This window comes from Electrona antarctica (assembly GCF_951216825.1).
Source record: "Electrona antarctica genome assembly, contig: scaffold_240, whole genome shotgun sequence".
Lineage (NCBI taxonomy): Eukaryota > Metazoa > Chordata > Actinopteri > Myctophiformes > Myctophidae > Electrona > Electrona antarctica.
This window is the reverse complement of record NW_027637404.1, coordinates 190,138-212,278: the sequence shown is the minus strand read 5'-3', so window position 1 is coordinate 212,278 and position 22,141 is coordinate 190,138. Positions and strand designations below refer to the sequence as shown.

The 22,141-nt window shown below is 46.3% G+C and overlaps 1 protein-coding gene across 1 annotated transcript; it reads left to right on the top strand.

Moving 5' to 3' along the window:
• Positions 1-5: 5 nt before the first annotated feature.
• On the top strand, positions 6-21,072 carry LOC306918956 (transducin-like enhancer protein 1; the record flags this gene model as incomplete). Its single annotated transcript, XM_079531794.1, is given in 16 exon segments — positions 6-169; positions 171-196; positions 1,943-1,959; positions 3,344-3,439; positions 3,830-3,874; positions 5,034-5,195; positions 6,239-6,300; positions 6,302-6,366; positions 11,024-11,220; positions 12,401-12,483; positions 14,899-15,148; positions 16,173-16,420; positions 17,942-18,089; positions 18,927-19,077; positions 19,365-19,441; positions 19,797-21,072. Coding segments are annotated over 16 exon segments (1,899 nt in total), but the record flags the coding sequence as incomplete, so codon positions are not given.
• Positions 21,073-22,141: the final 1,069 nt, after the last annotated feature.

Sequence of the window (22,141 nt, the reverse complement as noted above, 5' to 3'; positions counted from 1 at the left end):
CCCAGCACGTGGCCCAGGGCCTGCCCATGGGACCTCACCCGTCCGCACTCGCTGGCCACCCCGGCCTGGCGCTGGGTGGCGGGTCGGGCCTCCTGGCGCTGTCCGGCGCCCTGGGGATGGGCGCCCAGCTCGCCGCTAAGGACGAAAGGGCCCACTTGGAGGCCGCGGCGGGCGGCCGCTGAAGCGCACCACAGAGGTATAGGTCTGGATATCAGGGACTGGGCAGGGGAACATCATTGTTGAAAAAAAAATGGACTGTAAAAAAAATCTGTCTAGGTTATGGACACACCGTTACATTACGTTGACCTCTTCCATCTTGACATTAATGCAACACCCGTTGACACCTGTTGTGTTGAAAAAGTAACGAAAACAAAACAAGAAAATGGTTCATGGTCATTCTGACACCTGGAGGATTGCTCTGTCCTCCTCCTCTGCATCTCGATCAGCCCAAGGCCTTAGGGCGGGGGACCCTGTGACAACCAGCACAACTACCGCCCTGCCATTTAACACAGTACAAAAGACAATTCTGTTAGAAATCCATGCAAAAAACACGACAGGACAAACAATATCACACCAAGAACTATAAGACTATACAGTGAATGACACTGGATTATCTGTCATCAGACCTCATCTGTGCATCCTGCATACAGTGCTGAGAACGTGTTAACGTGTAGAGCTGTATTGAAAGTGCATGTGTGTGTAATTTGACAACAGTGAATGGACTGGGTGGACTGGAGTAAGACACTCGAGATGGGGACCAATGATAAGCGATAAAGATGATTCCATCATCATCCTAGGTGATGGTGACGTGGAGAGTGCTCCATTTCACCCGGAATGGGAAAAACGGGAGCAGTGTGTGGCCTAAATTAGGCCCTCGTCAAACATTGAATCACTGAAACTAGTTTGTAGCATTTTGTTTTTAACTGAATCCCCCGATGGGTGGGGCTTAACACATGAGGGTAATTCTTCTGACAATCAAGGAAAAAAAGTATTAAAAGACATTTCAAACATCTTCTTTCTCATTGTTTGCAACTAATCCCGACTCTGGTTCTAAGAGCAGATTTGAAAAACACTAACTTTTATTTTACAAATGTCAGGTCTTCTAATTCCAGAACCATTGGCATCCTTTCTTTCTTACGCTAAACTAATTGCATAAGAATTATAGATGAGTTAAAAGGGCACATATTTTGCTTTTCCTTATTTTCTGTCTTATATAATAATGTTACAATGAAGCATGTTCATATTAAAAGTGTCAAATAATGAGGTAAATCAATTATAATATCATGCCTGTAAACAAAAGGCAAAGAATTCAGACGCTCAAAAAATCCTGACTGCTCTGAATGCTAGGGTTTTTCCAGATGTTTTCTTTTTCTTCTACTTGAACATGGTCATCTGTTCTGCTTACATTGCCCCTACACGGTTGTCGTCCATCTAAAAAAGGGAAATTGGCAAATCAGAATAAAGTGTGCTTTTAAGGAGGGGGACGTTAAAGATGTCTTATTCCAGACAGGCTGAAATGAGTGGCCGCATAAAGAGATAAAGATAAATAAGATAAATAAGGAGTTTGTTGAACTGTGCATGCAAAGCTACTGTACTGGAGTGCCAGAATTAAAAACAATGTATATATAATGGCTGGAAATTAGCATAATAGGCTCCTTGTTAAGACACCAGGGAGAGTTACGTTTATATTGAACTGTTTGAGACAGAAGACTTTAGATGAAGAAAATTGCCGTATAATACTACGCCTTAGCTTGGCGTGGCCATTTTGGCACGATACTGTTATGGATACTGATGATGGCATGCCTCAGAGATAGTTTCCACTGAGTCATTAGCCGCTAGCAGAGTGATGCTAAGTGATGGGAGATAATGTTATGTGCGTTTGTATATGTGTTCTCTCTTTTGGGGACTTGGGAATGGATGCGGCTGCCCGGAATGGACACAGATCGTGAAGCTGGGCCGGTGAGTAAGGCATATAGTGCACCATCACATTTTCCATGGTCAGATCTTTTCCATGTTTTAGTCTCAGAGCAGTCTTTTCATATGCATCAAGCGGATGGACTGCAGTGACAGCCTAATGGTTGCAGCGCTTTGTGATTAACCCCATAGCACAACTCCCTTCAAGCTGTTCCTTAAGAAAAGCATTAAATGGGGGGCAAGATTTGTCTGTCATGTCTCGGGGTGGATTTTGCTGTCAGAGGTTATTAAGTGTTGTAAAATGATTCACCAGAGGTTTTATGTGGTGAGATGTTTCAATAAGCCATTCAGAAAGTCCCCTCCTCGTGAGGAAGAAATGAGAACAATCTGCATCAGGTAGACTGCATTTCTAGGTTAGTTGGCTACAGCTGCGGTTTGGACCGCGACTGAAGTGACATGACCAGTCGATCTGGTTATTGTGAACTGCTGTTGGCTGTCAGACAGCCCAAAAATGTCCCTAAAGTTATTAATCTGAAATGTGATGCTAATGTAACAGCCTGTTGCATTAGAGGTAGGTGTCGGCCACTGGGCACCAGCCAAGATGTGGTGAAACCGAACAATGTTTTGGTGAAAGTAATGTCACAGATGTGTTTCATAGACATTACTCTAGTGTAGTTACACAAAACAAAACTCCTTTCACGTTGCTCTGGGTCAGATAATCCGCTTTCTGCTTGCCTGTGATTTAGAGTTAATGACAAATTGCTGCAATACAAACTATTGCACCACATCGTAGATGTATGAGGCAAAAAGACTGGGCTTGGATTTAGTTCAAACATTCCCAAGTACATAGTGAGGTCGAAGAACAGGATAATACCACAATATAGTTTGTCAAACCTAACCAAGGACTCAAACATGACTTCAAACTAAAACTCACCAAAATAATTAATAAATTAAAAATAACAAATGTGTAATACTCACGTGTGAAGTTGGATTCCATAGCGTAGTGGAACCACCACTTTTTTTTGGGAGCGTATTAAAGACGGCTCCCATCTCCCCCTCACTCCTACAGTGAGTCGACCCGATCGATGGAGGCTGATATTCTTTCACATTCATCTCCACTGCTTATGAGTCTGACATGATTTATGCAGTCCCTCTCACCTCATTATCACCCTCTTTTTCCTCTCTGCCCTCGACTCCCTCTCCTCCGCCGCCACTCCGCTCCCCTTTCTATCCCTTCCTCTTCATCTCTGCTCGCTCCCTCTCTCTCTCTCTCTCTCTCTCTCTCTCTCTCTCTCTCCACTCAATTTACTTTTTATTTCCTTTCCACCAAATCTCCTCCTCCTCATCTCGTTTCACCTCTCCTCTCCACCTCTCCTCCTCCTCCCTCTGTCTTCTGTTTCTACTCCATCTTTTACCTCTCCTTTCTCAGAGTTCTCTGTCCAACGGGGATAAGGGCCGCCCGACAGACTACCTCAGCAATGGCAAGAAGAGGAAAGCGGACGAGAAGGAATTCATGACAGACTATGTGAGGCGCTTCATGTTTCTTTCAGTACAAGTGTTACATCCACTTAACACGTTTTTGGCTTCCGTATTGTGGGCCTGTCATCTGCAAAATCTTTCAAAAATCCACTTTGATACGTTTTTGCAAATAGCACATCTACAAGGTCAGCTATTTAAAAAAAAAGTTTATATTTAAAAAATATATAGCTTTAGCTCAAGGGCTTAACACCGGTATTCACTTATAATTATTTGTAATCCGTTTTTTTTATGTATTTATATGATTGCAACCCAAATGTCCTTTATTTATGTTTGTTTAGGTGTCCATGCTGTGTGAACTATTCCATGTGCAATCTGTAAACGATTTAAAGGCGTTGCTGTAACCCTAATGCCCGTCTCCCTGCGTTTGTCTTCCTAGGGCAGCGATGCGGATAAGAGTGATGATAATTTGGTGGTGGATGAGGTTCGTATAGTCAGCGCCTCAAATCACAGCCTTCATCTGCATACGACATACACACACGCACAGCAGGACAACCTGAATATTAATACAGCCCACTACCCTCCCCTGAGACACACACGCGTGCACGTTCAGACTGATAAATGCATGCACACTGACGTCGCATGCTTGCTATAAAGTATTAAAAAACATCCGTGCTTTTATTAAACTGTTTACGAATGCCTTCGTGTTTTTATGTGCGACTGTTGTAGATCCATTAGTTTAATTAATTTGTTTAGACAAAAGCAAACACGAGTGGAAAGTGACAACCGCTGAATCGATGTGTGCTCTGGTGTCTTAATGTAAAAACACCCAAGTGGCTTGTTGTGTTAACATTCACATTTACAGACTATATCAATTTCTCGGTTACACGAAGAATAACGTCTTAATCCATTAAGGCCCGAAGACCAGGTTCTACAAATGGGTTCTAAGGGCCGATTCATACTCCTATTTTACCTCTGTTTCGGCGCTGTAATGCCGAAATGATTTCGGCTCGCCAGAAATTTTCAGTAGCACCGAAGAGCCGACTTTAGGACGGTACCCGCCCCCCCCCGAACCTCAAATGACGTCACATTGTAGGCTCTACAGAGCCGAACCGACTTTTATTCGGCTCTAAAATAGGAGTATGAATCTGCCCTAAATCCTAGCGCTTTTCTGAAAAACTGCTCAAACGGTTTCACGTCAAGGACCCACCGCGGAACGTCGCATCTCAACACATTTTGTTCCAGGGACCTCCCAGAACTAAGGGTTCTAACTAAGGGTTCTAACTAAGGGTTCTGTTCCAGGGACCTCCCACGGACCCCCCAGAACTAAGCAAATATTTCAGTAAAAAATGTAACCAGTATAAAATAATGGTTAATGTGGTGTTTGAGTGGTGCAACCACTCCAAGGAACAGCAATGTCCCTATGTCCTAACCTATGTGACTATGTCTAAAATGTAAAAATGTAACCAGTATAAAATAATGGTTAATGTCGTGTTTGAGTGGTGCAACCACTCCAAGGAACAGCAATGTCCCTATGTCCTAACCTATGTGACTATGTCCCGATGTTTAGAGTACCAATAGGGGGTCCTGTTGCACCACTCGCTTCAGACTGGTCTGATTTTTTTTAACCCTTTTAAACCCAGGACCCGTCGTCCCCACGCAGTGTTCAGTCCTACTCGTCCAGAGAGAACGGGCTGGACAAGATGCCCCCCACCCGGAAGGAAGCTCCGCCCCAGGCCAGCCCCGCCTCCCTGGCGTCCTCCAGCAGCGCGCCCTCCCCGTCCCGGGGGAAGGACCCCCCACAGGTATGGACACACACACACACACACACACACACACACACACACACACACACACACACACACACACACACACACACACACAATTTTGAGGTATTTGTACTTTACTTGAGTATTTACAGTACAATTTACAATACTTTCACTTCTACTCACCCTCCCCCCCTCTTTACACCCACTTTCTTTTTTCTTCCACTCTGTACATATAGGGCAGTATTATGCGTGTCTTAAGTACCAGGTCTTATTACTTAACTTAAGACCTGGAGGCGTGGTCAATGCTGTTTGGCCACTCAGAATAGCCAAATGGCATTGATCACGCCTCCAGGTCTTAAGTTAAGTAATAAGACCTGGTACTTAAGACACGCATAATACTGCCCTATTATAGTGTTTTATTTATATTTGTTTATTAATTGAATACATAGGACCTGAATGGAAACAAGACAGCAAGGACTTTGTTTTGGTTCTATCCTTTTAGACCAAGTGTCTGACTGTAATCAATCAATTCAAGGAACTCGCACGTCACCAAAACACTGAGATTCCTATAACACCATCACCTCTGACCACATCACCAAAACACTGAGATTCCTATAACACCATCACCTCTGACCACATCACCAAAACACTGAGATTCCTATAACACCATCACCTCTGAGTAGCTTGTTTTCATCCTGCTTCCCTAGTCCTTTTCTTTCCCTACAGTAGTTGTCATTTCCTTTCATCATGTTATATTATCCCATTTTGGGCGGGAACCCCTTTTGGTGTTAGCATTATGTTGTGCTTTAGCTATTGAAAAATAGCAGATCTACAAGCTCATAGCGCGCCACCGAGTGAAGAAGAAACGACTGACAGAAACATAGCTTTTTCAGAAAACTGTCAGGATGTAGAAGACATTTATAGAATCTGATCTCAGGTCAAAATGGGTTAAGCCTAATTCTTATTTATAACCCTCCCTTCTTTCTTGTGTCTCTCTGCCCCTCCCTCCCTCCCTCCCTCCCCCCTCCCTCCCCCCTCCCCCCCTCCCTCCCTCCCCCCTCCCTCCCTCCCCCCCCCAGAGGGAGAAGTCCAGCACCCCAGGCATGAAGCCAGGCACGCCCATGTCTCAGGAGGCCAACGCCCCCGGGGCCCAGTGGACCCCCACAGTTCCGCCCTGTCCCCGGCAAGCCTGCTGTGGACCCTCTGGGTAAGAACGCCCCCCAAAAGATGAGATGGACGCTTAAATGTCATCAGTCCACGCTTTGGGACATGGATGTGCTTACACACACACACACACACAACACAGCACGCGCGAGCGCGCGCACACACACACACACACACACACACACACACACACACACACACACACACATGCACACGCACACAGACACACAGACACACACACTGCATACGCACAATGGGGAGTACTCTGGGACATTAAGCAACATGAATAATTATTATTTAATGTCTTTAATGGAGACTCACTCTGCTACATTGGGTAATTCTATCCATGTGTCGCCCCCACCTCACCTGTCCTGTCCTGTGTCGTGTGGGCCAGAACCAGTGGAAAGGCTGGAGCCACCCGGCCTGCTTTGAGCCACAAACAGCTGTGGGCGAAAATGTTTGTCGATTTTTATAAACGGAAAGATTAGGAGAGGTAACGGGCTGTGACTGTGAGCTGGTTTCATAATGAGGAGCAATCTATTGTGATGCATCACTCTGTCTCTATCCAGCACTATCCCCCCTGATGCTGTCTCTATCCAGCACTATCCCCCCTGATGCTGTCTCTCAAACCATCTCTCTTTGCATTCTCCTGGCACGTGCACACATAGACAGCAAAGGGGGCCCGTCTGTAAAAAAAAAAACGGTCCTCTCCAAACCATGAATGCAGCATTTACTATAGTGAAAGAAATACAAATGCCCCCCCCCCCCCCCCCCCCCCCCCCTTTCCATGTCATTCCCGAAGGGAGCATTTGGGAGAATTGCTGTGTCGAGTGTCGAGCCCTGAAAATAGCAGCTGCGACACGTTGTGAGCTTGTAGATCTGCAATTTCCGGTCAAAAGTTCATTTTTTTTCAGCCCCGGCCTCTCTAACATTCTGTGCACGTCCTTGGTCTTCTCTCTCTAGCTCCCTCTGTGTGTGTGTCTCTCTCTCTCTCTCTCTCTCTCTCTCTCTCTTTTATTTATTTATTTATTCATAACCATTCCGCTTTTAGACACACACATACAAGACACTCAATCATACTTGTTCTACAGATATATACACTATGGCCCTCATTTATCAACCGTGCGTACGCCAAAATATGGGCGTACGCCGAAATTACCGCAATTTTCGGCATTTACCATTTGCGCCAACGTTTGATTTTGAACTTGAGCCAAGACAAGAACCACGTCTGGTCGGGAGCTGTCGTACGCTTTGTCCTCACCTGTTTTTCTGTCGTAGAACAGCGGAGCAGCATTGTTTGACCAGCTGAGAGGCTGTCACAGGCATCTAAACATATGTAGGCTGTTTATATAAAACTGTATAGGTATGGGCTAAATGTAAAAAAAAAAAAAAAAAAAAAAGTAAAAGAATACATCAACGATGTGTCTTTGTGTCATATGAAATTAGTAGGAGATTTCCAACTTTACAAGCAAGCAATTAAAATCGCGCAATTAAAAACAATGTTGCAACGTATGCTAAGCCATTTAAACAGTGTTTTGCATGAGCTCATACATGCGAGGATTTGGGCTGAAATATTTGTGCTGAAATATTTCCATGACGGGACGTTGGAGAGTACTATAGTGCAGTGGTGCAGCTGCGGAGAGTCCCAGCGTGGGTAGCCTACTGTTACTGTAGCCTAATCTACAGCAGGCCGATGTCTTTCTGGAGTTTGGTATGTGCAATCTCCTCCTCGTTTAATAAACCCGACGCGTCGCTCGAATGCCAAATGTACCGTGCCAGCGCAAGTGGGAACCGCATCGGAGATAGGTAGACTACCCAGCCAGCCCACCACCACCACCAGTGCCAGCCACATGAGGCTATACGGTTTTGGCTGCACATTCATATATTGACAGTTGACAGCCCCCCCACTGCAGCGACTAGCGACTGCGAGGCAATCTAAAGACTCTCGAACGTGCGGTGCATGGTCAGTTGGTCACGGTGTCACGGACGGACCACAGTGATAGAGAGACAGACAGACAGGACAGGAGGAGCACCTATGCAAAACAGCAGCGTGTGTGTGCCTATTTGTTATTTAATTCATGGTTCACAGGTTCAGGTTTTCGTTCACTAATATATCTTGTTGTATATTAAATTAAAAAGACTTTAATAATTTAATATACAACTAACAACACACAGTGACAGTTGCTTGCAAATTGCGATATGTGCGTGCGTGCGTGCGGGGGGGGGTGAGGCAGGCAGCAAGGGAAGCGAAGCGAGAGGAGAAACAGACAGGGTAGGCCTTTATACAGCTTTATTTAATTCATGCAGGTTTATTTATTTAAGATACAACAAGTTGCAAGTTGCCTTGCGTGTGCGTGCGTCTGTGTATGAGAGAGGGGGCAGCGAGGGAACCTTTTTTTTTCTTCCTGTAACCATGGTTTCCAGGTCGTATGGCAGTTGTTCATGTCGCAAAAACGAGGGCGAGGCTTGATTTCATAGGGCGTGCCAGATAGATTTCAGCCGTCACATTTATAAACGTCCGAACGAAATTAAGGAAGAAACAGCTGTCTGCGATCACTTTGTAAATGCCGACCCGACGTGGGTGTACTACGAATCCTACACTCGAATTTGGGGCAGAATTTCCACTCGATTGATAAATGAGGGCCTATATGTTTGGATGCATGGAGGTGTTGTGGCCAGCAGGGGTCAGTAGCAGTCTAGCGCTGTTAGACTTCCACAGTGACTGTAGCTTTATAGCACTATAGCGTCTTGGTTCTGTGCATGGCTGCCTGCCCGGTGTCTCATTCACAGGCCGTCAGTCATGGAAGCCTCAGAGACCCAGAGGCTTTGCAGAGGAACTCTCCTCCCAATATGGGCCGTATATAAGCCTGAATATTGCCTAAAGGCAAAGGCTAAACTGTGCATTAGTTAAATTCTACCTTTCCTAAGCATTTCAAACGGAGGAGGCAGAAGAGAACAGAACTGGAGAGAGAGAGAGAGCAAAAGTCATGACCAGACTAAAACACACGAGAGCAAATGATTTTAACGCTCTGGCAGATTTGTGTGGCTTGCGGGTGAGCTGCTCACGGCCACATCATATAAAGGATCTCAAGCTGCAGTCAGTCGGTGCCCCACAGTGTAATCCTACACGTCAAACTCCTTCCTTTCATTCTCTGGAGGGTGAAAGTAGAGCCTACTACCAGTCCACATGAGTCCATATATATATTTATTTTTTTACACTTTGCGAAATCCTCTGTGTCTATATTTGCTTTTATTGAACGTTTGTGAAATATGGCTGTGGTTTAAACTTGGTTTAAGTGGTTACACTTTTATTTGGCATTTGGTAAATAAAAGGAAGGATTTCAGCGTGATCGTCGCTGCCCTGTTGACTTCCATTGTAAAGTGAAAGTTAAACACTGCCTGCTGGCTGCTGGCAGTGTGCATACGAAGTTTAACGCTGATATATCCTGTGGGTTGCCAGATTAGCTCTGGGCAGTCAGACAGACAGACACACACACACACGCACACACACACACACGCACACGCACACGCACACTGACTGCTAGTGTTTTGCAGAGCCACGCCGTAATATATGTTAACCCATTTAGGCCTGACGTCGCATTTTTACGATTTTTCAAAAATAGCAGATCTACAAGCTCGTAGCGCACCACTCGGTGGCGCGCTATGAGCTTGTAGATCTGCTATTTTTCAATAGCTAAAGTATAACATAATGCTTAGTTGAAACACCAAAAGGGGTTCCCGTCCAGAATGGGTTAACTCATTGACTGCCAAATGCGTTTCGCCCCCCTGTTCTCCCATCTTACTTTAAACAGCATGCCTTGCTGAAAAAACAGCGGAGAGAACAGACCAGAGATAAACGCCATGTCTGTGAAAACAATAAACAGGGAGCGGATCAGGATGGTGTGATTCCGTTTCCTGTGGGACCGCAACGCTGGTTGCAGTCCCACAGGTTGTTACATGCTGATGCCGATGTTCGCCGACATGTGACCGCACGCACGCACGCACGCACGCACGCACGCACGCACGCACGCACGCACGCACGCACGCACGCACGCACGCACGCACGCACGCACGCACGCACGCACACACGCACACACGCACACACGCACACACACACACACACACACACAAAAATCACAGTGAAGTGAGGGGCGCTCTTATCATCATACATCACATTCCGCACTCAGCCAATCAAATCATCAAAAATGTCATTCCGGCCAATCACTTTTGGCGTCTTCACTTTTCTGCCCTCACTTTTAACAAATCGTCGCTATGGGGTGATCAGCCAATCATCAGCCAATGATTGTGCTCACACAAACAGACAAAGCTGGGCATTATGAAAAAAATCACACCCGTGTGAAGTGAGGGGCGTGAATATATTAAAGTCTAACTAATGTTGATTAGGTGATGTAATGGTGATGTAAAACAAACGGTGCCAACACAAACATTAAACGCCATTAACAATAAAGAGACACTATGACGTAAACGACACATTGTGACGTACATTTTCCCTTCATTGTCGATGCGTTTACTAAACAAACTTTGAACTAAAGACAAACATTAAACCTGTGTAAATAAAATAAAATAAAAATAAATAGAAGTCGTCAAAGTAATCATTGGCAGAGGCTTGAGATTGACTCCCCCTCTTCTCCTCTTCCTCCGGTGCCTCTCCTGTCTCCCTCCCCCTCTCCCCCCTGTAGCTCTGGGACTGAGGAACCCCCTGGCGGTGCAGGGGGCCTACCCTCCAGGGGCCTTCGGCCTGCCTCCGGGGGTCAACGGGGACCTGGCGGGGGCGGCGGCCTACGGCGCCGGGCTGCACCTGGTCTCGGCTCAGATGAACGGCTCTGCAGCTGCTGCTGCTGCCGCTGCAGCAGCGGGCTACGGACGATCACCTGTGGTGAGATAGAGCCTCCTTCTTCCTTGTTACTCACTAATCATACTATCACAGGCTACATTAATGAGCTGGACAAAAATATATATTTTTTGCTTTCAAAGCATTTTATTACCAGTAAAGAGCAGGGGTATCATTTGGCAAGAAGCACAGCATGACACCCATCAGATAGAAAGGCTGCCTTTGTGTTTGTGCAGATTGGTGAGACAGTGGTCTACTACTACACTATATATATATATATATATATATATATCGTTGCTGTCTTGCAGAAACTGCTTATCTCCGTTTTTTCGCGAATGAACGTACTTGTAATGATCTAACTACAACGTCAGCAGATCCATAGCTCAAAACGAGGCCCGTTTTGCGCTTGTAGATCTGATCTGATGGTCAGGGTCCTCATCTGGAGACATTAATTGATGCCTCAGTGAAGAGATGAATGGAAGAGGGGCAGAGAGCCAGAACACCAAGCTCTGGTCGTGGTATTTTTAAAGCTACGTTGATCACTTATATTACTTGTAAATCGCATTGCGTTTTATATTGTTGGTTTTTTACCCTTACATTTCGGTGGGTGCTGCACTGCTGCTACATTTTGCTGATAGTCATTTAATTTGTGTTTGCCAAGAAAGAGGAGTTAATATCGAGCTCTGTTTCAAGCTTCTGCTCTATCGTCCTCTAGTCCCGGACCCATACCAAATAGTTCACAAACGTTATAGCTCAAGATCAAAAAAAGGAATTAGACGTTTGCCTGGGACCTAAACTAGGGAAAACAGCAGATCTACAAGCTTGTAGATCTGCTGTTTAGGCTGCTGTTTAGGCTATTTTCACTATAGGCCTACTATAGGCCTTGTATTCTAATTTATGGAATTTCTTGGATTTTGCTTTTATTTTTCATTAAATTACTGAAAAGAATAATTTGTGACAATTGAACAATTTCGCTTTTTTTCTGAATGTTTTTTGGAAGATGTTTTGAAATAATAATAATTAAAAACTAAACATAGCAAACAAAAGGTATATAATTAGGGACCCCACAAAACGACCCAGTGTTGGTGAAAACGCTGCCCCATACAGCTCTGCCTCATTCTTCTCCTCTTGCCTTCCTTCAGTCTGAAGGTGAGTTATGTTGCTGCATGACCTGCTTCTCCTGTCAACTATTCTCTGGACTGAATGTGTCTTGGTGTTCTTCCAGGTGGGTTATGAGTCCCCCCACCCCCATATGAGGGTCCCTGGGCTGCCTGCCAGCCTGCACTCAGCCGCTGCCTCAGGAAAACCGTGAGTCTCCGTTTGAACCTTTTTCTATTCCACACAAATGCCACAATATCATCTTTCTACCTTACTTATTCTACTATCCTTTTATGTGTGTGTGTGTGTGTGTGTGTGTGTGTGTGTGTGTGTGTGTGTGTGTGTGTGTGTGTGTGTGTGTGTGTGTGTGTGTGTGTGTGTGCGCGCGTGTACGTGTACGTATGTGTGTGTTTTACGGAACCCAGAAAATACAGTTCTTCGCCTGTAATTGCAGTTGGGAGTCATACTCATAACAATGAAAAAAAGGCGGAATGATGGCTGAATTATATTTTTTGACATATTTGAATGATTATGTTGGTAAAGAGTGATCCGATATTATTGGCCTCCCGATATTATTGACCAATAAATGCATAAGTAATTTTCTTTTAATACGTTTTAGAAGGGAAGTGACATTGATCGGTTTGTTTGTGTAATTCTTGTTTTGTTTTTGTAAAACACTGCCCTGCCTTAAACTAGTGGAAGCCAATAATAACCAGCCGGTATGACATATAAACAAGAATGACTCAGTCATAATTGCCAGCTGCAGCAAGTTCTCGTTTATGAACATATAATGAACTATAATCAGTTTGTGTGCCGCAGCCTCTGCCTCAGCTCACAGCTTCACGTTGCAGCGTTCAGAGTATGCAGCCAATACGGCTTCATGTTGCTGTGTTCAGAGTGTGCAGCCAATGCGGCTTCACGTTGCTGTGTTCAGAGTATGCAGCCAATACGGCTTCACGTTGCTGTGTTCAGAGTGTGCAGCCAATACGGCTTCACGTTGCTGTTTTCAGAGTATGCAGCCAATACGGCTTCACGTTGCTGTGTTCAGAGTGTGCAGCCAATAAGGCTTCACGTTGCTGTGTTCAGAGTGTGCAGCCAATACGGCTTCACGTTGCTGCGTTCAGAGTGTGCAGCCAATACGGCTTCACGTTGCTGTGTTCAGAGTATGGGTTTTATGCTGTTCAGGCTATAGGTATAAGTCCTCCCATTGTCTCAGGAGGCAGCCAATCATTACTAGGTAGCTACTAAGGTCGCGAGTAGAGGTAGATCAACATTGCTCTCAATAATGTTTTTGAAACCATTTGAAGATACGTACGTATTAGGGATGCCAAACGACTCATATTTGGCCAATCGATAAATCGAGGCCGCAAATCGACGAGTCGATCGACTTTTTTTCCTATTTATTTTCCATTATTTTTTATTTTTTTATTTGTTGTTGTTGCTGCGCAGCAGTTGAGGAGAACGCAACTATGCATTCCTTTAAGCAACACAACTTCTGCAGCTGCATCCATATGTTTAGAATTTGCATCAATTATCAAAGCCCAATAATAAAAAATAAACTTTATTTTGTAAACAACGACACTGAAGGAGCAGCGGCGCTATCGGCTGCTATGCTATCAGCTAGTCCCAACTCAAGTGTCTGCAGCAGCCTGTCACAAGTCCCGTAATGAACTGATACGGGACGCACGTTGTTCCGTATTTTAATGTCGGGTCGGGGAATAAATACAGTATGAATGACGGCGGGATTTATTTGACAACGCTGTCCTGCTTTCTTCACGAGAAGAGAAGAGCGCTCACAGCTCAGAACAGAGCGGACCTGTCTTTGAGCGTGAGCAATGAGATGCGAACCTGGGGTCTGGGGGCTCAGAGCTGCAGCCATTGGCTCATGATACGAGCACACGACCAATGGGACAGAGCATTCAGTGTTGCTAAGATACTTCACCCCACTCCCTTGGACGATGGCGCTCTAACTGCAGCCAGGGCATGCTGACAGGCGCAGCACAGCAGTGTCACACAGACAAACACGTACCTCTCCCATTTGGAAAACATTTGAAACAGTAAAGTTTATAACGTTTTATAATAAGCCATTACAAAAAAATAAAAAATAAAATAAAAACGATTTTTCGACTCATACGTTTTTGAGTCGCGGAAGGCATGAGTCGAAAATCGAGTCGATTTTCAACTTTTTTCAACATCCCTAGTACGTATGCAAAATATGCATTTTTTTTGCCACTATTCGGCCGAATAGTTTCGGTAGCCGAATATTCGGTGCATCCCTAAGAACGTTAACTCTCATTGGCTGTCAAGACACAAATGGCTCTGCAATGGTGACGCGAATGTCGCCTCAGTTGCTCTGTTTCACCTCATTCATGCCGCTCGATGCAATGCCACGCCAAGTCGAGTCCTTTCATTTAACGTATGTAATCATGCCACTTGAACAAAACACCTTTGTCCTTACTAAAAATGGCAGGCATATATATATATGGCAGATATAGGTTATCTTTGTGTAGGAACGGCTGTGTTTGCTTCCGTGTTTAACTGGAGCATGCCTTGACTCTTCCTCCCGTCTCTTTTTGTCCTCGTGCCCGTCCCGTCCCGTCCCGTCCCGTCCCGTCCCGTCCGCAGTGCCTACTCGTTCCATGTGAGCGCAGACGGGCAGATGCAGCCGGTGCCCTTCCCTCCCGACGCCCTGCTGGGCCCGGGCATCCCGCGCCACGCCCGGCAGATCCACACGCTGAACCACGGAGAGGTGGTGTGTGCCGTCACCATCAGCACGTCCACGCGCCACGTCTACACAGGAGGAAAGGGCTGCGTCAAGGTGTGGGACATCAGCCAGCCGGGCAGCAAGAGCCCCATGGCACAGCTGGACTGTCTGGTAAGAAACACCACACTTTGTTTAGTGCTCTAAGCAAACCTTTAAAAAGTCCATAGCCAGACATGGAAAAAGAAAAAAACAACGCAGGACGCAGGGGAACAATTAAAAACAGGTTGTGTGCCCAAGACGTATGTGGACGTCTTAGCAAAAAAACAAAAAAAAACAAAAAAATAATGTAAAAAGTGGGCACCCTGGGTTACTATTTTGAAAGTGTTGTGTGGGCACACAATGTGTTAAGAAACATAAGCATGTTTGTCTAGCATGAACTCAAACATACTCTACTGCAGCGGTTCTCAAAGTGGGGTCTGGTGACCCCTAGGGGTCGTTGAGCGGGTTGGGTTCCAGGAGATCCAGAACTTGACCCTTATGGGTCTGATTTGTACCCTCTCCGAGTTAAACGCGGACAATTTTACAGTGTAATTTGGGGTCCCCGAGAAAACTGTATCAAATGGGGCCTAATGCCTAACAATCTTCTCCTATTGGGGTCACGGCATATCTTTTAAAATGGGGGTCCATAGGCTGAAGGTATCAATTTGGGGGTCCTCGACATCTAAGAGAAGCAGTGCTCTATGGAGCACGGCCCCTTTGCATTCTCTATGAGGTGTTCAGCTGCTGTCCTTGAGCTGTGATTGTGTCAGCATGTACTGTTGTGAGACTGAAAGTACTGCCTCCTCTGCACCGGTGTCACCAAGACAAATTCCTGTACATTATGTATTGTGCTTGGCCATTACACGTGATTCTAATGAAGACACAGGCGCACGCACGCACGCACGCACGCACGCACGCACGCACGCACGCACGCACGCACGCACGCACGCGCACGCACGCACAGAGAGAATATGATGAATTACCCTCATGTTGTTGTCCTTAAGCTGAATCTACGAGGAACTTATCTCACCATGATACTGCTGATGCAGCTTAAGCTGAAGACTTTATAGACGAGTTATCCCTCGGTCTCATAGCTCATTTGCATATAAATATATAAATAAACCGCCTTGTTTTTATTTTTATCTTGTCACATCAGAACCGGGACAACTACATCCGTTCCTGCAAGCTGCTCCCTGACGGGCGGACCTTGATCGTGGGCGGGGAGGCCAGCACGCTGTCCATCTGGGACCTGGCCACGCCCACTCCCCGCATCAAGGCGGAGCTGACGTCGTCTGCGCCCGCCTGCTACGCTCTGGCCATCTCCCCCGACAACAAGGTCTGCTTCTCCTGCTGCAGCGACGGAAACATCGTGGTCTGGGACCTCCACAACCAGACCCTAGTCAGGTAATTAAGACCTCCACCACCACCAGACCCTAGTCAGGTAATTAAGACCTCCACCACCAGACCCTAGTCAGGTAATTAAGACCTCCACAACCACCAGACCCTAGTCAGGTAATTAAGACCTCCTCCACCACCAGACCCTAGTCAGGTAATTAAGACCTCCACAACCAGACCCTAGTCAGGTAATTAAGACCTCCACCACCAGACCCTAGTCAGGTAATTAAGACCTCCACCACCAGACCCTAGTCAGGTAATTAAGACCTCCACCACCAGACCCTAGTCAGTTAATTAAGACCTCCACAACCAGACCCTAGTCAGGTAATTAAGACCTCCACCACCAGACCCTAGTCAGGTAATTAAGGCCTCCACCACCAGACCCTAGTCAGGTAATTAAGACCTCCACCACCAGACCCTAGTCAGGTAATTAAGACCTCCACCACCAGACCCTAGTCAGGTAATTAAGACCTCCACCACCAGACCCTAGTCAGGTAATTAAGACCTCCACCACCACCAGACCCTAGTCAGGTAATTAAGACCTCCACCACCAGACCCTAGTCAGGTAATTAAGACCTCCACAACCAGACCCTAGTCAGGTAATTAAGACCTCCACCACCAGACCCTAGTCAGGTAATTAAGACCTCCACCACCACCAGACCCTAGTCAGGTAATTAAGACCTCCACCACCACCAGACCCTAGTCAGGTAATTAAGACCTCCACCACCACCAGACCCTAGTCAGGTAATTAAGACCTCCACCACCACCAGACCCTAGTCAGGTAATTAAGACCTCCACCACCACCAGACCCTAGTCAGGTAATTAAGACCTCCACCACCACCAGACCCTAGTCAGGTAATTAAGACCTCCACCACCACCAGACCCTAGTCAGGTAATTAAGACCTCCACCACCACCAGACCCTAGTCAGGTAATTAAGACCTCCACCACCACCAGACCCTAGTCAGGTAATTAAGACCTCCACCACCACCAGACCCTAGTCAGGTAATTAAGACCTCCACCACCAGACTCTAGTCAGGTAATTAAGACCTCCTCCACCACCAGACCCTAGTCAGGTAATTAAGACCTCCACAACCAGACCCTAGTCAGGTAATTAAGACCTCCACCACCAGACCCTAGTCAGGTAATTAAGACCTCCACCACCACCAGACTCTAGTCAGGTAAGGAGAGAGGAAAGGAGAAGATGAGAGGAGATGGATAATTAAACGGAGAAGTACAGTATAGTGTACAGTATGTGCTGCTACTGTAGCACCTTATGTCTTACCTCAGGTTACCTCAGGTTAGATATACTTCTTCTTCCTGTTCTCTTTTTTTATGGAAACGATGACGAAAAACGATGAATTTCACTGAATTTCACCACCTGTTTTACACCTGTGATGTGACAATAAAGATGATTCTGATTCTGGCACTGTAGAGCCTCCAAGCTGATATTCTAGTCAAGATAGTCCCGAGGCAGAGAGAGAGAGAGAGAGTTGTTCAGTGTGTGCCGTTGTCTCTCGTCCACGCTGCAGGCAGTTCCAGGGCCACACAGACGGGGCCAGCTGCATTGACATCTCCAACGATGGCACCAAGCTGTGGACAGGAGGTCTGGACAACACAGTACGCTGCTGGGACCTCCGAGAGGGAAGACAGCTCCAACAGCACGACTTCACCTCACAGGTACACGCACGCACGCACGCACGCACGCACGCACGCACGCACGCATGCACGCACGCACACACACACAGAATGCTGCTGGGACCTCCTCTGATCCTTACTAAGGCTGTCAAATGAGCTCAGAAATGAGGGCTATCGGGGCGACCCGCTAGCCGCTGGTTTTCAGAAATAAATAGTTGTATTTCTCGTAACAGGTTGGTCCTGATGAAGGTCTAAGGGGCCAAAAAGATATGTTTTGTTATCAAATATCTTATTTGCACTCATTAAGAAGAAAATAGAGGAAAAAGGTATCCTTCATGCAGAAGTGTTTAACTTATGTATTACACATTCATAAGTGGCAGCCACGCCTACTAATTGCGTATAATTGGGTATTATTTATTTGACTGCCCTAACCCTTGCTAAAAATATAATCTCTCTCCCCACTTGTGTCCTCCTGTCTCGCTCTTCTTTCATCCTTACTCTTTCACTTCCTCCATTACTCCTTGCCCCCCCCCCCCACCTCCCTCCCTCCCTCCCTCCCTCCCGCCCTCCTCTCATGGACCCTCCCTCCCTCCTCTCATGGACCCTCCCTCCCTCCCTCCCTCCCTCCCTCCCTCCCTCCCTCCCTCCCGCCCTCCTCTCATGGACCCTCCCTCCCTCCTCTCATGGACCCTCCCTCCCTCCCTCCCTCACGCCCTCCCTATCTCCCTCCCTCCCTATCTCCCTCGTTCCCTCCCTCTCTCTCTCTCTCTCTCTCTCTCTCTCTCTCTCTCTCTCTCTCTCTCTCTCTCTCTCTCTCTCTCTCTCTCTCTCTCTCTCTCCTCTCTCCTCCCTCCCTCCTCTCATGGACCCTGTGTGCAGATCTTCTCTCTGGGCTACTGTCCGACAGGCGAGTGGCTCGCCGTAGGCATGGAGAGCAGTAATGTGGAAGTGCTTCACGTCTCCAAGCCTGACAAGTACCAGCTGCACCTCCACGAGAGCTGTGTGCTCTCCCTCAAGTTCGCCTACTGTGGTAAGGCACGCACGCACGCACGCACGCACGCACGCACGCACGCACGCACGCACGCACGCACGCACGTGCACACTAGACTGATGGTTTGGTTACATCATACCCCCAGAGGCCATTTAATCACAAGTTGAACAAATGTCTGCTTTTGTCCTCATTCCTCACTGTGAAGCGTCACCCGTTCCTTTTTTGCGTTTACTGTGCTCTGCGACGTTGCTATTCCTCTCTGTCAGCCCACACGTGCACTCCTCCCCTGAGGCTTATCATCTGATCTTGTGTGTTTTGTCCTGTAGGTAAATGGTTTGTGAGCACAGGCAAAGATAACCTCCTCAACGCATGGCGGACACCGTACGGATCCAGCATATTCCAGGTGGGTGTTTTTCTGCAGCTCTGAATTTAAACAGGATTTTGGTCTGTCAGAGAATCCCAGTTGAATGAATGACCTGTTAACATATTCAAGTCTACTTGCAAAAAAGAGATTTCAACCATACTACTACTTTGTACTACTATAGGACTTTGGAGAGGAAATTATGTTAAAAAAAAACATCCATAGACTTAGCTGCCACGTGCCAGACGTTTTACACAATGTTTGTCATGTCCTAAAGCTAGATTAGTCTGTTTTTATCCAACCTGTGTGTATTGGTTCATTCATATTTTGCACCAACCAATGTCAAATGTTCCTGCCTAGTAATGACTAACACGGCTGTCTTTCTTTGTGAACGCAGTCCAAGGAGTCGTCGTCGGTCCTCAGCTGTGACATCTCTCCTGACGACCAGTTCATCGTCACCGGCTCGGGGGACAAGAAGGCCACAGTCTACGAAGTCATCTACTGAAGAAGAAGAAGAAGAAGAAGAATGCTTATTGGCTGGAGGGACAAAAAAAAGAAGAAGAAAAATAATCAGGGGGCGGGGTCCCTGGTCCCCCTGCAACCAATGACTGTACAGAGAACTGGTGGCATGGAAACAAGACACTTAACTCGTACTTTGTTGTTTTGTTTACATTTGTGAAAGGATCGAAAGACGGACGGACACGAGCAAAGGGGCCACAAAGTCACATCTCTGGAACAAACCCAACGTTGAACTTTGTTTTTAATGCTCTGAGAATGCTGGTTAGTCTAATAGCTGCACAAATGTGGGATTCCTCCAAAGAATTTGTTTTTTGTTGTTGTTGTTTTTGTCCTTTTTTCCTCCTTTTTTTAACAAAATAAAACCTCTGTAGTGAACATGAAATTAGAAGAAAAAAAAAACACAAAAACTTATTTTTTTAGCCTTTGAATTCTTCTCGAGCTGCCGGACCACACTAAGTGGGTAGAACGCAGGAGAGAGAGAGAGATGCTTCGGGAAGGGCTGGACGCGACAGATGAGGGCCGCCATGTTTCCTGCGCTGCGTGAAGGCTCGCCCGTGTCAACTTGGCCGAGTTTGGTTCAGCGCCGTCCGGTCTTCAAACGCACAACTGCTCCCAACCGCCGAGTCTCCTCGGCGTAGCGGGTGTGTGGCAGATGGCGGGACGGACGGAGCGCTGCGAGATTCCAATGACCCGTCTCCTGATTGGGTTCCTGCAGCAACATGATTGTATTATCCGTGGTACACATACAGAACTCTATATATGGCTGAGCGGAACCGCGTTGTCGGGGGTTTCTCGAAAGCATCCAGAGACTGGTGTTCATCTTTGCTCCACCTGCTCGTGATTAGAACGGTAACTTTTGGTTTCAAGATGGATTTGGGAAACCCGTCCCAGAACAGTTACACCTCCACCACCACCACCTCCACCACTCCCAGGACATGAAACAGGACTTGACTCAGTGCTCATAACAGGTACTCTCCAATTTCAGGGAAGTGGATACTACTACAACATGAACATTGTCATCATTAACACTCATTATTGTGTGTTTTTCTATTGTATTTGTTAGGGCACATACAGTAGGCAGACGAGTTGTTTTCACAACTGCATTGTGAATCTTGATCTTGCTATATATGGACGTGTAAATAAAGTTATCTAAAGGCAAACGAGGATGGCCTTTGTGACTTGAAATTGGTTGAGTACATTGGGGGGGCGGGGGGAGGGGAGGGGGGGGGGGGATGAAATTAAATCGTATCTAGGATTAGTTTTATTCGCATTTTTTGTTCCTTTTATTTTCCTCATACGGTGCAGTTTGTAGTTGAAATGAAAAGTAATCCTGTGGATCCTCAGATCCACATGGGCTCCGATGTGGATCTCTGACTTCATGTGGCCTGGCTGTGATCTCAGGAAGAAAACACTGGTTAATAATACTCAGCTCTGGATCTGTGTTGTGGACTCTGTTTTCTTCCTGTATTACCGTTTGTCCAGCACTTGGGCTAGAGTGGATGTGTCATGCACACACCTGGCTGTGATCTCAGTCATCTATCTTTTCCTAATTTGGGCAAGGTGTTTTAGCCTGTTCAGAGCACTATTGACTTCCATCACAAAAATAAAGGTCAATATTTCTGAATTAGAAGGTAAAATATTTCAAAAGATGATAAAACGAGGTAGGCTACTTATGTTTCGAGATTATCTCTGGGGGGACACTGATAGTCTCCCTCTTCTAGACTGTTCAGCACATTGTAAAAACGCATAACATTAATCTGATGGGTTTAGTTGAAATACTCTACATTTTATAGGGATAGAATTGTTAATATTGGTTCTGAACTAATCTAAATACACATCACATTGTTTTGTAACTTTCCTTCTGACACCAGTACCCCGGTCACCAAAATGTGATTGTCGGTGGTCTTGACTCAAGTCTCGCATGGCCAGACTACTATTCCACAATCTCCGAATGCTATACAGTAGAGTCTGAATCTACACTGAGAAAGGAAAAGACGCAAAGACGAGACAGAAGCAGGGAGGAGGTTGAACATCCTCTTCACCCCTGGATTATTTTCAGCGCTTCCGTGCTCCAGACTGTATGACGGAAACATTTGCAAATTCTGGGAGACAACAGTCTGGCTTGGAAGACTATAGGTTCCACTGTCTGGTATATGGTGCATTAAAAGAGAGCAACCCTCAAACACTGTTGCACATGTTCCTTTGAAATCAGTGGGAAATTAA